This window comes from Calidris pugnax, unplaced genomic scaffold, assembly GCF_001431845.1.
Source record: "Calidris pugnax isolate Ruff unplaced genomic scaffold, ASM143184v1 scaffold298, whole genome shotgun sequence".
Classification (NCBI taxonomy): domain Eukaryota; kingdom Metazoa; phylum Chordata; class Aves; order Charadriiformes; family Scolopacidae; genus Calidris; species Calidris pugnax.
The window spans coordinates 115,711-127,361 of record NW_015091152.1 but is presented as its reverse complement, the minus strand read 5'-3'; the positions used below and the strand labels follow the sequence as shown (position 1 = coordinate 127,361).

General features: G+C 49.0%; 2 protein-coding genes across 5 annotated transcripts in view; both read left to right on the top strand.

Moving 5' to 3' along the window:
• The first annotated feature begins 250 nt into the window (after positions 1 to 250).
• Positions 251 to 8,220, top strand: PKDREJ (polycystin (PKD) family receptor for egg jelly). Its single transcript, XM_014959279.1, has 2 exons — positions 251 to 5,746; positions 5,900 to 8,220. Exons 1-2 carry the CDS (start codon positions 251 to 253, stop codon positions 8,189 to 8,191), a joined length of 7,788 nt encoding a protein of 2,595 aa, XP_014814765.1. The 3' UTR covers positions 8,192 to 8,220.
• A 2,143-nt stretch (positions 8,221 to 10,363) lies between these two features.
• CDPF1 (cysteine rich, DPF motif domain containing 1) overlaps positions 10,364 to 11,651 on the top strand; it is a 20,337-nt gene continuing 19,049 nt past the window's right edge. For 2 of the 4 annotated variants that reach the window (XM_014959261.1, XM_014959264.1), the window contains exons 1-2: positions 10,364 to 10,443; positions 10,747 to 10,930. The gene's annotated coding sequence lies outside the window, so the exon portion shown is untranslated. Of the gene's footprint in view, positions 10,499 to 10,746; positions 10,931 to 11,651 lie in introns of all 4 variants that reach the window. The other 2 variants (XM_014959262.1, XM_014959263.1) reach the window with 2 other exon arrangements.

Genomic DNA, 11,651 nt, shown 5'->3' with positions numbered 1-11,651 from the left:
CGGTGCTGGGCACGGATGTGGTTCCTGAAGGTTATTGGCCCCCAAACGCTCGTTTATGGTGGGTACATCCACACGCCATCCGCTGTTGCTGAAGGTGTTCACCAGCCGTGCCCGGGGAGGAAGGTGGGAAGCGGCCACTGGCCTCCTTGAGCCCTTATCCAGCAGTTGGGACTCCCCAACTGTCAACCTCCATCAGGCTGCACTCTGCTCCCATGGCTGGGCTGCCTCCTCTCCTCCGCCTCACGCCGCAATGAGAGCGCTCCATCTTCTCCTCCTCCAGCTGCTCAGCTGCTGCCCCCGAGGCTGGGTGGTCTCCACCCCAGGCCTCCGGCCACCACCCCTGCTGGTCACCTGCTGGGGCCCTCATGGACAAGTCTCTCAACGGCAGGACAACGAGAGCTGGGTCTCATGCCTGTGGAACAGCACCATGACCCTGCGTTACCAGCCAGCCCCAGGAGCGAGCCCGGAGGCGGAGAGGAAAGAGGGGCGGCCAGCCCTCCCACCACACTGCTTCTGGTACCTGAACTCGGCCCGGGTGAAGAAGACAAGACGCTGGTCAGGCCAGGTGATGCTGCAGACAGGCCTCCTCCTGGGACACGCTCCTCCACCCCTGGCCTCCAGCCTCCTTACAGTGCAATGCTCATCTGCTTCATGTGCTGCACCCGAGTGCCTCCACCAGAACCTGAGCGTCGAGATGTCTGGGCAGGATATGCGGCTCTTCGTGCTTTGGCCGCAGACGCACCTGATCCGCGTGTGGCAGCCAGTACATCTGGGCTGGTGTGCGCGCTTCAAGAGTGCCAGCTGGCAGTACCGCTTCAGCAGCCAGGGAGGCAGCCCCTCTACCCTCCTCCTTCCCAGCAGCCAGCACCAAGACACGCCACCGCCTGCTGTCTACCCAACGGTTGAGTTGCAACAAACCTGTGCCGCCTACTACAGCTACAGCTTGACCGTGCGGTACAGCCATCACGGGCTCCACGTTGCTTCAGTCAGCATTGAGCAGATGCCTCAGATAAGCCTCAGCCTCTCTCTCAAGGTAGAGCCGGACGTGCTGCACATCCTCAGCATCAGCTCCAAGCTCCTTAATGTTCCTCAACAGCCCCTCAGCCTCTCCTGGAGGCTTCAGCCCCTTATGCCAAGGACACTGGCCTACAAACTGGTAGACACGCAGGCTATGGGAGGCTGGCTCTGTTCCTACAGTTCCATTACTCTGCAGAGCAACTTCTGTACTGTTCCCACACCTCAGAGCCCAGGTGAGGTGGTGGTGGCCAGCATTTATTTTCATGTTGATGGAAAGAGGTTTGAGGAACTGACAGGAGAACTACATCTACTCAATGGTACCCTGAGCCTAACAGCAGGCGGAGAAACTCCCACATATGTCAACCTTCACCCGGGAAAGACTGACAGGAGCACTTACATTTTCAGGTACAAACATGGAACGTTTTACACAACCAAAGAAAACAACAGCCCTATTTCCACAGATAGCCCTAACACGCGCACTGTATTCTACCAACACAAGGAACTCTCCTACATACTCTCCATAGAGTTTGTGGCCTACCAGTGGTACAAGTTCAATATGTACCTTTATATGAATCAGGAGAGGGCTTTGTTTAGGTCTCTGGCAGAAAGAGACCTTGAAGTCCATGTTTTCAGCAGTGGCTGTCCTTTTCTGCAGAGCTTTACTTATGGAGTGTGGTTTATCCCTGCACAACATCCAATGCTACAATGTGAGTGGACCTTCCATCTGCAGCTTTTTGCAACACAAAAGGATCACCTTCTTCAGAACAGCATGTACACGTACAACAACCATGTAAGAAACGCCACACGTGTTGTCCGTCGCTCTGCTTTACCCTTCGATCCAGAGAAATACACGGGGATTGTGGCAAAGGTGAACTGTACCAGAAGGGCGCTTAGAGCGGCTCTTTTAGGAGTCAGAGTCAAAAACTATGCTGTAAAAACCATAGAAGTACCAGTGTCAAGCCAGAAAGCACCCTGTTTCCTACGCCAAGTGCTCATTCAGAGACCTGTTCTTCATTCCGGTATCCTGCGCCAGAAAAGGGCGTTACCTTTTTTCCTCTACGTCAGATTGCTATCAGTCTGCAACGTTGGTGTATTTACCAAGCCCTTGTGGCGAATCTATCATGTTCAGGACACAACAACTCCTCCAGACTGGGATAGACCAATGGACTCTTCTTCATTACATGGTGTAGATTCAATACTCTTAACTGTTCCTGGTTTTACTTTTGAGTACGGGTTGTATCTGTTTAATTTCACTGTTGAAGTAATACCAGTTGGTACCAAAATTGTCCTCAGGGGCACAGATAGTATTTATATTTCAATTGAGCCTGCTGATCTAGTGGCACATATTGCAGGAGGCTCGTTCCGTAGAGTGGGTTTTTCTGATAATTGGAGTCTTGATGGCTCTGCATCCTATGATCCCGATTCACAGGACGGACTAACAGGAATCACATTTACTTGGTATTGCACTAAAGCGTTGTCAGATTATAAAAAAATGACACTCAGCCCAGGAAAGAAATGCCATCCAGCCCAGAGGGATCTGAAATGGTTAACACCCTCAGGTCCAGTTCAAGTAATGCCACCGGAACCCCTCCGAGGAAACGCTGTGTACTACTTCCGTCTGGTGATTCAAAAGGATAAAAGGAGGAGTAGTGCTGACCAAACTATACAAGTGCAGCCTGGCTCCCCACCCCTTCTGGATGTGGTATGCCTTGAAAACTGTGGTAACACTCTAATTCCAACAGAGAGATTTACCTTGTCTGGAAAATGCCTAAACTGTAGATTAAGCAGCCGGACAGCCTACTACTGGTCCCTTTTTTCAGGAAACGCTACAGAAATTAGCTTTGACTGGTCTTCCAAAACCTCAACAGGGAGATCTGGGCCTTACCTGTCTATACATGCTCTGACTTTTACAAAGACTGCACGTCGATCCTACATACTTATGTTAAAAGTGACTACCTGGGATGGTAGGTCCTCAATCTACAGACATGCATTTAAGGTAAATTCTGTTCCTAAGGCTGGCAGATGTAGCATCAGCCCACACTGGGGTACAGCCTTTCTGACAAAATTTGTTGTTCAATGCAGTGGATTTTCTGACAGCAATTTACCTCTGACATATAAAGTGATAGTAGCTTCCACAATACCCCAAACTACCAAAATAACTTCTGTGATGAAAAATACATTTGGCCCAGTTCTGTACTTTGGTTATCAGCCTAAAACTCCTCCATCTTTTCTCCCAGTTGGAGTGCCCTCCCAGAAGTACGCCTTGACACTTTACGTTCAAGTACACAATTCCCTTGGGGTGTTTACCCAAGTGACTTTAAATGTCCATGTAAAGGACCCAATGACCAGACAACCACTAGCTCTTGTGTTTCACCAACTGCTGGAATCAGTGACCGGTTCAAGTGCACCAATGACATCTTATCTCCAGACTGGGGATTATTTTAGCGCAGGTTATTTGGCTTATCTGACAGCCTCAGTCTTAAACTATATTAAAGCTAAACCAACTCTCCAGTTCCCTAAGGTTTCCTTACGGGAAAGGCTGATTAATACAGCCCTGAATATTTCAGTTGACAATGCAGTGGAAATCAACCAAGTAGTTGCTTCTCTTTCTCAAGCCACAGAGGAAGCAGATGAAATGAGCATTAAATCACAACAACTTGCCATTAAGAAACTGAGAGAAGTAATAAGAATGCTGAAGATACAGAGGAATGAGACCCATTGGTCTGAGGAAGTAGAAATTCAGACCACTGGAATACTAAAATGCTTGTTCAACATCCTGAGAGCTGCTCTTCTGCCTCGCAGGAATGTCAATGTAAGTGGAGTTAAACAAGTCTTCTCCATCATGGACTATATAACGGAGATAGTTTTCCAGGGCAAAGTCCCTGGAGAAATAGAAACTCTAATGGAAACAAAGCTTTGGAATATCACTCTGAGGAAAGATGAAACCTGGAACATTTCAAATGCTTTCTCTTCCAGAAATACCTGCAGGAATTGCTTTTATCCGTCGCTAGAAAAGGGGATGTATTCAGAATCGCGCCAGGATGCTGTGATTTCCACTGCCCTTTTTGAGTTTGATGAGAACCCCTTCCCTTGGTTAGGTTACACACCAGAAATCACAGCGGTCTTGGGTTTCAAAATGGCAGAGACGAGGGCTAATGGGGATCTAGTAGGGATCATGCCTGAAGGAGTACAAATTACTATTGCTAGGAAAGAAAAGGATATTACAGCTTTTTGGTTAGCAATAGGACCTGATAAAACAGAATCTTACACAACTGGAGGATTTAGTCTTGAAGTCAACAGAAATGCCAAGAGCATATACATCCAGATCCTGACAAAATTAAAAGTTACGTTCAAGGTGCTAGTATTTTCAGGTACCACTGTAACTGATGCTCATCCCATAGCTTCATTTGCTGCCTTTCACAACAAGCCAACAGTTGCAATCAAAAATGAGGCAGCTAGTGCTGACTGTAACATTAAGAGTCCCTATATTATTTGTCTCCCAGAGTCATTGCTGACAGCCACAGCTCAAGAAAACTATACAGACACTCGTAACGTCTCCATTGTCTTGCTGGCACCCTACTTTGTCAGGTATCAAACCCGGAGACTGGTGAATATACACATTTTTAGCGATCGGTGCTTATTCATGGATGGGGTTCAAAGTCCATGGAGAGAAGACATGTGCAGGCTTGGCTCCCTGACTGACTGGCAGAAGGTACACTGTGTCTGCAAGCTGAAGCGGAGACACACAAGGCTGTCGGCTCAGGCTCTATCAAATTCATCCATGTTCAACATCAGGTTCCTGGCAGCCAAAGTAATAATTACCCCCAACACAGTAGACCTGGGACAAACCCTGATAGCAGAAATACCTAAAAACCCAGTGACCCTCTTAACAGTGCTATTTATTTTTGGTGTCTACGTTCTTTTAGCCCTCTGGGCCATTAGAAAAGACAGGGCTGACAAGGGCAGCAAAGACAAGATTATAGTTCTGCCAGACAACGACCCCTTTGATAAAGTGAGCTATTTGGTCACTTTATACACGGGCGGTCGCTGGGGAGCTGGAACTAAAGCAGATGTCTTTCTTCAGCTCATCGGAGAGAATGGCAAAAGTGATGTCCATTGTTTACGGCACCCGGATTTTGTGTCTTTCCAACCAAGAAGCACCGATTGCTTTCTCTTAACTACCAAGAAAGACTTGGGAGACATTTGTTCCTTCAGGGTCTGGCACAATAACAAGGGCTCATTTCCAAGCTGGTTCTTAAGCAGAGCCAAAGTTGAGAATATGTCCACCAGGAAGACCTGGTTCTTTATGTGCAGGAAATGGCTTTCTCTTGACAAGGGTGATCACTTACTAGACAGGACATTTTCCGTCACAAACCCCAAGACACCTCTGTCCAGAACTGACTATTTTTTGATTAAACTTTCCAACAGCCTGGCAGAGGGCCATCTGTGGCTTTCGGTTTTTTCTCACTTTCTCACTGGCTCTTTCACCAGGCTCCAAAGGTTGTCTTCATGTTTAGCAATATTATTATTAAACTTGCTTGTTAACATTATGTTCTTTAACACTGACAAGAATGAAGAATCTCCAATACACTTGAGGTATCTGAGATCAGTAACAGTAGGAATCGAATGTGCTTTGCTTACCATACCTGTGGAAATGATTATAATTGCCTTATTCAAGTATTCCCAGAAGGAATCTTCTCCTCGGGGTGTGGCTCAGACAGACCCAAAGGTAAGTCCACCCCTCCCATCTGAAAATTCTAAGAACTGGAAGGAACATTTTTCAAAAACTTCAGCACAATCGAGTAATGCTATTCCCTTGGAGAACCTTCCTGGTCCCAGCAACTCCCAGAGCCCGCCATGTTCCAGCACGACAAGAAGCAAGGGACTTTCCCAAAGCTGGAGCAATTGCACAGTTTCTGAAAGGGATGCAAATGTAATTGAAACAGAGGAGCACACGATAACTGCAAATTCCCCTCCAATGGCGAAGGCCTACCAGAGCAGGCCAACACCGAATACCAATTTTAGTAATGATTACGCAGGAGGGGGCAATTTTCAAAAAGAAAGGAGACCACCAAGCATTACCTCCACGGCCGTTCACAAGAGGCCACCCATAGTTCTTTGTCGGTGGTGCATCTATCTCTCATGGGCGCTAGTTATAGCTGTCACTGGGATATCATCATTTTTCATCGTGGTATATGGTTTGTCTTATGGTTATCAGACTTCACTGGAGTGGCTTATAGCATCTGCAACGTCCTTTATTGAGAACGTCTTTTTCCTTTCAATTCTAAAAATCAGTTTTTTCTCAGCTATGAGTACAATTCGTCCAAAATGCTGTGAAAACATTGCATGGTCAACTCGGAGAAAGTATTCTGAGATTCAGTTGACTAAAGAAACGATGAGTGCGGATAAAATGAGAGAGATGCACTTGAAACTTGCTGAAATCAGAAGTACCAAGCAGTATAAGCCTTTAGAAGCTGATGAAATTGCAAACATGCAGAAAAGGGCAAGAATTGAAGCCAAGGCATTTACTTTCACAAGAGGTTTCATCAGTCACCTTGTCTTTTTAATACTGCTATTAATTCTTGCCGGTTCCACTGAGAACACCAACATTTTCCACTACAACCGATTCATCCATAACCAATTCTCTCCCCAGCTCTCCAGTGTAGATAAGCTAGAAAATATCTACGTGTGGCTGAAAGACTTGTTCTTGCCTTTGATCCACAATGACATTCAGCCAACCTTTCTTCCTGAGAGCTGGTCCAAAATCATTGGTTTGCCTAGGATGAGGCAAGTGCGGGCTAAAAGCACTGAGAAAAAATGTTTCCGTCCTCACAGCTTTGTAAATAACTTAGTGATCAGTAAAAGCCACTGTCTTCACAAATATGGCACCGACATCCCAGAGAAAGGTGACTATGCTGGCACCTGGACACGGGTGACCAACCAGTCTGTTCCCAATGATGCCAGCAGTTACAGTGGGTTCACTTACCAGCGAAACAGGACTCCATGGACGTATTATTCATACGGAGATTTGCACACGTATGGACCAGCAGGATACACATTTTACTTTTTCCCTAATGAAGGAAAAACTAATTCTACGACAAGGCTGGATGCTCTACAACAGAGCAACTGGCTGGATGATAAGACATGGGCTGTGATCATTGAACTAACTACATTTAACTCAGATGCGAATCTCTTTTGCACCATCTCAGTCATATTTGAAATGTCTAATTTAGGGATCATAAGACCAAGTTTGTCAGTACACTCTTTTGCACTCCCCATTTTTTATGAGCAAACTAAAGCTCAAAAGTTGGTGTTTGGAATTGTTCTTGCTTTTCTGATAATTTACATTGCATATGAGATTCATACCATAGGCCAAGAAAGAAAAGATTATATTAAAAACATTTCCAATGTAATAAATTTGGGCTTAAAATCAGCACTCTTCCTTTTCGTTGCTTTAAAGTTCACAAAGTTTAAGATGGGAGAAGATACAGTGACGTTTTACTTAGATCACCCAAATGATTTCATTTCTTTTCATGCAGTTTCTCATATCGATCAGATTTTAAGGATTACTATGGGCTTTTTAGCATTTCTTGCAGTTTTGAAAACTCTAAAATATTCTCAATTCATTTATGACGTGCGCCTGGCACAAAGATCGATTTTGGCAGCCCTTCCCGGGATCTCTTCAATAGCCATCGTTGTCGTGGCCTATTTCTTTGTGTTTATGGCTTTTGGCTACTTTGTGTTTGGGCAGCATGAATGGAATTACAGTAGCATGATTCACGCAGCTCAGACCATATTCTCTTACTGCGTCTCAGCTTTCAGAGATACTGCATTTTCATCCAACAGGTTTCTGGGTGGTCTTTTCCTGGCCTCTTTCATGATGGTGATGATGTGCGTCCTGATCAATCTCTTCCAAGCTGTTATTATGTCTGCCTATGCAGATATGAAAACACCTGTGTATGAAGAACCATCTGACGAGGCACAAGCGGCTACTTTCATATTGCAAAGGCTCAGAAAGATATTTTATTTTCTGATCTGTAAAAAATCCAAAACCAGCGAGGCTGATCTTTTTCACAGTGTACTCTATGGGCATCCTCAGAGAAGACGTCAGCAACATTTAGGGCTCAAGAACAGAAAAATAAATGGAAAAAAGATGGTTTATCTTGTCATATAAGGAAGGAAAGATTTTATATCCAAGACCACCTTGACTCTGTAACACTTGCATTTCAAATAAATGCTCATAAATAAATTATTTACTTTCAAGAATTTTTTAACATTCAACCCCTTACTAGTGACTGTGCTCAAATTTTCTCCAGACCATTTTGCATCAATTTCAGCTGTTGTGGGGGGATGGAGGAGGTGTGGGCAGGGTTGACCCCAGCTGGCAGGTAAGCTCCCACCAGGCAGCTTGCTCACTTCCCTCCCAGAAGCATGGGGGGAGAGAATCCAAGGGCAAAAGCGAGAAAAAAAACTTGTGGGTTGAGATAAGGACGGTTCAAGAAGCAAAGGAGGAAAAAAGTGCCAAACCACAAGTGATGCAAAAGCAGTCACTCACCCCCAGCAGACGGATGCCCAGCCGGTCTCTGAGGAAAAGTTACTTTCAAAAAACTTCCCTTCTTCTATCTCATGACATTCCTAACTCTGTGTCAGCCAGAGGCAGCACACAGGGGAGCTGGTGGCCGTTTCACTGAGGTGACACACTGGCAGGTAGCTCGTGAGTCGAGCACATGCTAATACAAGAGCAAAATATGGCCCAAGATCTGAAAACACTGATAAATCCTCCCTACTCACAGCATAAGACTTAAAAAAATAAAATAAAAATAACAAGTTTGCAGGGTGCAACTTGGCAATTAAACTTTCACAACATGACACTGCATTCGCATGCAGGAGACAGAGTCCCTTTGGAAGACATTAACCACGGACTATAAAACCCCCTTCCACAGCCTCAGAGGGGGTAGTAAACTTCTGTATTATCAAACAAGGCCTGCAGACCGGTCGCTACATCACCTCCTGGAAGGGAAGACCGTCATAAAAGAATTGAGAATATCAACAACTGGGCAAGTCGACTGGAAGACGGGTCGACTTGGGCAACCCCCTTATTTCCTATTCATTAAGCTGGGGGCATCCTCCAGGCAGTTCACTTTGAATATCAAGAGAGCACAGAATTGTAATCATTATTAATTTCACATCTCGCACGCTCTTCACAGTGTGATGAGCTACCGGGGCCCGTTACACCTGACGGGCGTTGTCGCCCACCGGCCCCCTGCCCCTCGCTCCTGCCAGCGCTGGCCGCGGCCTGCCAGGACAGAATCACAGAATCTTCTGGGTTGGAAGGGACCTTAAAGATCATCTTGTCCAACCATCAACCTCACTGACAAAAATAGACACCCGCACAACAAACAAGGAGCATCACCCTCACTAAAGCATACATCCCGTCTACATCAACCTGTCTTTTGAACACCTCCAGGGATGGTGCCTCAACCACCTCCCTGGGCAGCCCATTCCAATGCCTGAGAATCCTTTCGGTGAAAAAATTTTTCCTAATATCCAGCCTGAACCTCCCCTGGCGTAACTTGGGGCCATTTCCTCTAGTCCTGTCGCCTGTGACTTGAGAGAAGAGACCGACCCCCACCTCTCTACACCCTCCTTTCAGGGAGTTGGAGAGAGCAATAAGGTCTCCCCTCAGCCTCCTCTTCTCCAGGCTGAATAACCCCAGCTCCCTCAGCCTCTCCTCACAAGACTTGTGCTCCAGACCCCTCACCATCTTTGTTGCCCTTCTCTGGACCCACTCCAGCACCTCAATGTCTTTTTTATGGTAGGGGGCGCCAGGCAGCTCCAGCCACTCTGCCCCCAGCCTGTAGCGCTGCCTGGGGTTGGTGTGACCCAAGGGCAGGACCCAGCACTTGGTCTTATTGAAACTCATCCCGTTGATCTCAGCCCATCCATCCAGCCTGTCCAGATCCCTCTGCAGAGCCTCTCTACCCTCCAGCAGGTCGACACTGCCACCCAGCTCGGTGTCATCTGCGAACTTACTGAGGGTGCACTCGATCCCCTCGTCCAGATCATTGATAAAGATGTTAAAGAGAATTGGCCCCAGTACTGAGCCGTTTCCTTTTACTGAGCCCAGGACCTGCCGTTTCCGAAGCCAAAACACCCACCCCTCCCCGCCCCGCTCCCCTCCCTGAACTCCGGGGGCTTCCGGGCTCTGCCCGTCCTTCCTCACCGCGGTACGGGCCCACTCCCCGGTCCCCTCACCGCGGTACGGGCCCACTCCCCGGCCGCAGCCCGAGCCCGCCCCGCAAAGGGCCCGAGGGAGGTGGCGGGCAGGCCCCCGCGCATGCGCACAGCGCCACCTGCCGGCGGCGCGGCGCGGCCCGGTCCCTTTAAGGGCTGAGTGGCGCCGGGCCCTTAGGCCGCGGCCTCCGGGTGAGCGAACGGGGACGCGGCCTGTGCGTCCGCCCGCTGTCGCCAGACCTGGGCGGTGGGTGCCGCAGAGTTCGGGCGGGCAGGAATCGAGCGGCCCTGGCTGAGCCGGGCTGCGGCCTCCCCCCTGGGAAACACGGCGAGCAGGGCGGGGGGCCGGGCCCGGGCCCGGCGCTTTGGGCAGGCAGGCCCCGGTGTGGAGCAGCGCGGGAGACCCGAGCTCCCCGGGAACAGCTCCCGCCGGTAGATAATATTGTTACTAATGAAGGGGCGCGGGAGTCAATTTATCTTTTAATCTCTCTTCAGCAGGCAACGTGTCTGGGATGTGAGAGGAGAGGGGTGTCTGCTCTCCTTGCCTGCCGGGATCCCTCCCTGGAAGACGGGTGTCAGGAGCCCTCCTGAGGGCAGGCCCCGGGCTGGCTCGGCGGGGGCAGAGCACAGGGCTTCTCTGCCACGGAAGACAGCGAGGAGAGGAAGCCTGGCTGCAGAGGTGGGAGAGCAGTGTCCAGCCCCCCCCCCCTTGCTTTGCTGGGAGCGGGAGAGGTTTCTGGTGTGTGCTTCCCACCGCCAGAGTGCCTGGCTCCCCAGGGTGTAAGTTAGACTGACGGGGGGGACACCTCCCCTTCCAACTGCAGAAGCAAATGTGAGAAGAGTCTAGGTAGTCCTCTGAGCAGAGGCCTGCTGACCAGCTGACTGCTTAACAGGAGGGACTCATGAGCAGGCAGTGGGCAGCTGCAGCCCAGAAGGCCAATCCCATCCTGGGCCGCATCAAAAGATGCGTTGCCAGCAGGTCCAGAGAGGGGATTCTGCCACTTTACTCTGCTCTGGTGAGACCTCACCTGGAGTATTGTGTGCAGGTCTGGAGCCCTCAATATAAGAAGGACATGGACCTGATGGAGAGGGTCCAGAGGAGGGCACAGCGGGGAGAGGAAGCCTGGCTGCAGAGGTGGGAGAGCAGTGTCCAGCCCCCCCCCCCTTGCTTTGCTGGGAGCGGGAGAGGTTTCTGGTGTGTGCTTCCCACCGCCAGAGTGCCTGGCTCCCCAGGGTGTAAGTTACACTGACGGGGGGGACACCTCCCCTTCCAACTGCAGAAGCAAATGTGAGAAGAGTCTAGGTAGTCCTCTGAGCAGAGGCCTGCTGACCAGCTGACTGCTTAACAGGAGGGACTCATGAGCAGGCAGTGAGCACTTGCAGCCCAGAAGGCCAGCCGC